The 4,998-nt window shown below is 59.6% G+C and overlaps 1 protein-coding gene across 1 annotated transcript; it reads left to right on the forward strand.

The window, feature by feature from the left end:
- The first annotated feature begins 1,547 nt into the window (after nucleotides 1–1,547).
- SIX1 (SIX homeobox 1) lies at nucleotides 1,548–4,681 on the forward strand. Its single transcript, XM_069016047.1, has 2 exons — nucleotides 1,548–2,389; nucleotides 3,382–4,681. Exons 1-2 carry the CDS (start codon nucleotides 1,830–1,832, stop codon nucleotides 3,668–3,670), a joined length of 849 nt encoding a protein of 282 aa, XP_068872148.1. The 5' UTR covers nucleotides 1,548–1,829; the 3' UTR covers nucleotides 3,671–4,681.
- Nucleotides 4,682–4,998: the final 317 nt, after the last annotated feature.

Consider the following 4,998-nt stretch of genomic DNA (forward strand, 5'->3'; position numbering starts at 1 on the left):
CCAGTCCCGCGTTGCGTTTCTCTCCTCCTCATCCAGAAGTCACAAACCCTCAGGTCCGTGCTCTTCCCGAGCTGAGCCCCTCATTAGAAAGAAGAAAATAAAATTTTAAATTAATAACAATAGAAATGAGGGATGGAGGAACCCACCCCCAGGCTGGGCAGGGCACTGCTCCTCCAGGACGTGGCCGCGGGCGAGTCCATGCCTTATAAATCTGCGCACTTGCTCCAGACTTTAGGGTATTAGTTGATTTTAGAGCCGGGTTTAAGGCTTCGTTCCGGTCCCCACACAGCTGCCTTGTCAATAAGGATCTGTTCCAAGTAGACATTCCTTCTGGGAGGACATTGCAGCTCTTTAAGACTTCATCTGCAACATCATAAGTACTAAAATAAAATGGCAAGGGAAAATTACCAGACACATGGTCATGGGATATGGAAGCGCCCTGACTCCAGCGGACATAGTACAGTCGCTGTACAGACTGGGTGGCAGGGGCTTAATTTAAACAGACCCGAGACGCGAAGTACGTGGGAAAAACAACAATCCGGATTTAGGAAAACATCGGCCTTTCCCACGTCGTAGCGCGGGCAGAGGCTGCGGGCAGGGAGCGGGCAGCGGGAGCGCCGCCGGCCCCGGCTCCGAGCCCTGCGGCTCCTCCTCGGCCGAGAACGGGCTCCTCTTCCCTTGGAGCAGTAAACTCAAATAAATCCGACTTGGTAGGTCAAATAAATCCGACTGTCTTAGTGAGGACAAACAGGTTTTAAAGAGCCCCGCGATGGCTCTTAGCACCCGCGGAACGAACTCATTCCTGAATCCAAAGCGTTCTGGAGTGTGCTTAAAATACGGGCTTCGACTTATCTAATCAAAGATAAATACAGCCATAAAGACACCCCCGGCCCCCGCGCCCTGCCCTTATCTCACCGCATTGTCCTCACCTCCCTGCTGACAATAGATTATCTTTGCTTAGGGAGCCTAATTGTTTTCTAATTTTTTAAATAATTGCTTTTGAGCGGGGGTGTGCAAATGAGGATTAGGCTAATTAAAGCGCCGCCGGTGGGTGCAGCGCTGCTGCCCGCGGTCTGCACGGGGTTGCCCCGACCCGCCGGCCCCCCCCGCGGCGAACGGGGCAGAGCGAGGGGCAGGAAGGGGCGCACGGGCCCCGCGCGTTATTCAGCTCTTCACTAAAGCAGTATTTATTCATCCCCAGCTCTAAGGTAATTAAATACGGGCTGCCTTGGCAGGGGACGGCGAGCGGGCGGGGGACAGGAGTTTTGGGGCGGAAAGAAGATGGAAGAAAGAAAGACAAGAGCCCGCCGGCAGCGGCTTCCCCGGAGATGCGCCCGGGGGCGCGGGCGGCGGGGCTCCCCCCGCAGCCGCCGGGGCCGCACCCGCGCAGAGGCGGCGGCGGGACGCGCAGCCGCGGCCGGGGCCGTGTCCCCGCCGCCAGGCCCCGCCCGCCCGTGCCGAGGCTCTGCCCGCCGGGCCGGGCTGGGCTGGGCTGGGCTGGGCTGTCCGGGCTGGGCCGGGCCGGGCCGGGGGTGCCCAATCAGCGCGGCGCGGGGGCTCGGGCGCTTTAAGCGCGGCGGCGGCGGAGCGGGGACAAAGTCCCCCCGGCACCGCGACGAGCATCCCCGCTCGCCCGACACACCGCCCCCGGCTGCCGCAGCGCCTCCCCGCTCTGGGGCCGGCACCGGCATCGGGATCAGCACCGGGACCGGGCCCGGTGGGCGCCTACTCTGCGCCCCTCCGCCGCCGCGCTCCCGCGGGGTGCCCGTCGCCTCCTCCTCGTCCTCCTCCTTCTCCTCGTCCTCCTGCGGCCGCCGCCGCGCTCGGCCATGTCGATGCTGCCGTCGTTTGGCTTCACGCAGGAGCAGGTCGCCTGCGTCTGCGAGGTGCTGCAGCAAGGGGGGAACCTGGAGAGGCTGGGCCGGTTCCTCTGGTCGCTGCCGGCCTGCGACCACCTGCACAAGAACGAGAGCGTCCTCAAGGCCAAGGCGGTGGTGGCCTTCCACCGCGGCAACTTCCGCGAGCTCTACAAGATCCTGGAGAGCCACCAGTTCTCCCCCCACAACCACCCCAAGCTGCAGCAGCTCTGGCTGAAGGCGCACTACGTGGAAGCCGAGAAGCTGCGGGGCAGACCCTTGGGCGCCGTCGGCAAATACCGCGTCCGCCGAAAATTCCCTTTGCCCCGCACCATCTGGGACGGCGAGGAAACCAGCTACTGCTTCAAGGAGAAATCCCGGGGCGTGCTGCGGGAATGGTACGCCCACAACCCCTACCCGTCCCCCCGGGAGAAGCGGGAGTTGGCGGAAGCCACCGGTCTCACCACTACCCAGGTCAGCAACTGGTTCAAGAACAGGAGGCAACGGGACCGAGCGGCGGAGGCGAAGGAAAGGTACGTGCCACCCCTCCGTCCCCCGCTTTTCTCCCTGCTTCGCCGTGCAGAGGGGGCGTTTGGGAACCCCGGGAGCTGCTCCGAGAGCGCGGCGAGTTCCCGGAGCCGGATGGGATGGGAGCGACGAAAACACGGTTCCCTCCAAATCCTCCCCCCCCCCCTTTTTTTTTTTTTTTTTTTTTCGTAAACCGCGTTGTGTTTTCCCCTTCCGTGGAAACCCAAATGGGTTTTTCACCCGAGATCCACTCGACCTCACCTGCCCTGGGGGAACAACGAGCCGCTCACCGTCCTCTTCCAGGCCGCTCCGCCGCCTTTGTTTGCTGCCTGCCTCCCCGAGGAAACCGGGAGCGATGCGGACCCGGAGCCTCCGGGAAGCGGTCGGAATGCCGGGTCGTGTGTTGTCGGGGGTCGGGCAGGGTAGCTCTGAAGCCCGGAGGAGAGAGCTGCAGCTCCGGGATGGAGAGGTGGGGGGAACCAGAGGGAGACCGGGATGAGGACGCGCTGGCCGGGCCGGGCCGCCGCCCCGGGCCGAGGCCACCCCGGCAGGCGACGCGGTGGCCTCGGTGCGAGGTGGCCGCTCGGCCCGGCGAGGCAGAGAGCCACGGAGGGCATCTCCTTCAGCAACCTCCACACCGAGCCTCCTAGACAAAATCCCCCACCCTGCTCGTCCAGGGCCGCACTTTCATTTTCAATTAAAAAGAAAGAAAAACCGCCCCTCAAAAAAATCCCTTCCTCCAATTTTCCCTCCTCACCTAAATTACCGGTCTGTTCAGTGTACCTATTTGTAGGAGGTGTAAAAGAAATAGGGACGATCCGTTATGAAATTATAAGGCTTATTTTCCCCCCTTGAGAAGCATCTACTCCCACGCCGGAACTAAACGCGAAGGATTTACGGGGGACATTAGCACAATGCCCATCCCCGCCGCCTCATGCCAGCCCTAACATCCCCGTTGTGGGATTATATATATTTTTTTTTTTTTGCCTTTCCGCAGAGAGAACACGGAAAACAACAACGCGGCCACCAACAAACCGAACCAACTCTCGCCTCTGGATGGGAGCAAACCCCTCATGTCGAGCTCCGAGGAAGAGTTTTCTCCTCCCCAAAGCCCGGATCAGAACTCGGTCCTGCTCTTGCAGGGGAACCTCAACCACGCCAGGAGCTCCGGCTATTCCCTGAGCGGCTTAGCCGCATCCCAGACCCCTCACAGCCTCCAAGGCCACCAGCTCCAGGACTCGCTGCTGGGACCCCTCACGTCCAGCCTGGTGGATCTGGGATCCTAAAGGGCCTCGGCGGGCGGCCGGAGTATCGGGAGAGGAGGTTCTGCTCGGGGACAGAGGCTCTGGGTTGTACATAGAGGACAGCACCCGGTTTTACAGCTCACCCGCTGATTCTTAACGGGACTATCGGCTCTTTTCACACAACCCCACATCGGCTCTTGCTCCAGTTCCCCCCCAGCGCTTCCCACTATCACCACGATTTTTTAATTATTTTTTTTCCACGTAGCCAAACACAGAGAGCAGCAATAACCCACACCAGCCCTTCGAGTTCAAACGAAGTCCCAACGGGAATTACAAAAAAAAAAAAAAAAAAAAAAGAAAAGAAAAAAAAAAAGGGGGGGGGGGGAAAGAAAATAAAAACCCCAACCCCAGCTGGATCCGATTCCACCCAAATAAATCCCAGCACCGCGGGCGCGTGGGGCAGGGTCTGCCGGCGCATCCCTGCTCCTTCCTGGCCCGGTCCCCGAGGAGCTGGGATGGGGACAGAGGGAGAGAACCGCTGTACTGAGCCCTGTGTCAGAGTGGGAGGCGGGAGGGGAAGTTATGTTTACATTTTTCATATTTAGCCTTACCAAAAAGATTTCGATATAGTTTAAATTAAAAGAAAAAAAAAAGAAAGAAAGGAAAAAGAGTGGAAAAAAATATCAAAAGCTGCAGTATTAGAGTTTTACGAAGTGCCTGTGTCTGACCGCGGCCGTGCGAGGCAGATACTGAGTGGGCTCCCGTGGACCCACGTCCCCCACCTTTCTCCTCTTCGGTGGTGAAATGCATCAATGTGGCTAAAAATTAGGATAATAATAGTAATAATAAAAGTCGACAGCCATTTTCTCCTAAACTGCCCCGCCAGTTCCCCGTTGCCTTCTCCCGTCTGTGCCCGCTCGCTGCCTTCCTCCTCCGGCTTGCAGAGAGCCCGCGGATGACGCTGTCTGTCTCGAGTATTTGTTACCAAAAATCGCATGTGCTTTCGGGTTTATTTTCTATTGTACCTAAACAGCCTAAATTAAACAACGCTGATGGCAGAACACCCAGGCTGCGCTTTTCTTTGCAGGGGCGAGCCCGTGCCCCTCTGCCCACCCTCGCCCCCTTCCCACGGGCTGCAGCGGAGGTTCGGGGCTGCGGGGAAGGCGGTGGCTTCGTAAGGGAGCAAGGACGCGGCCGGAGGACCCGTTTTGCCTGCGGTCGCCCCGAGACAGCCGGGTGCCGGGCCGGGAGGGAGCGCCTGGCCCCGCCGCTCGCCCCGTCGGGGCCTCGTTGGTGCCGGTCCTCCCTGTTAGCGTTTTGCATCATTAAGTGCGTGTTTATTTATGTCTCTGCCGTGTTTGTGCTCGGGG

This window comes from Aphelocoma coerulescens, chromosome 5, assembly GCF_041296385.1.
Source record: "Aphelocoma coerulescens isolate FSJ_1873_10779 chromosome 5, UR_Acoe_1.0, whole genome shotgun sequence".
NCBI lineage: Eukaryota > Metazoa > Chordata > Aves > Passeriformes > Corvidae > Aphelocoma > Aphelocoma coerulescens.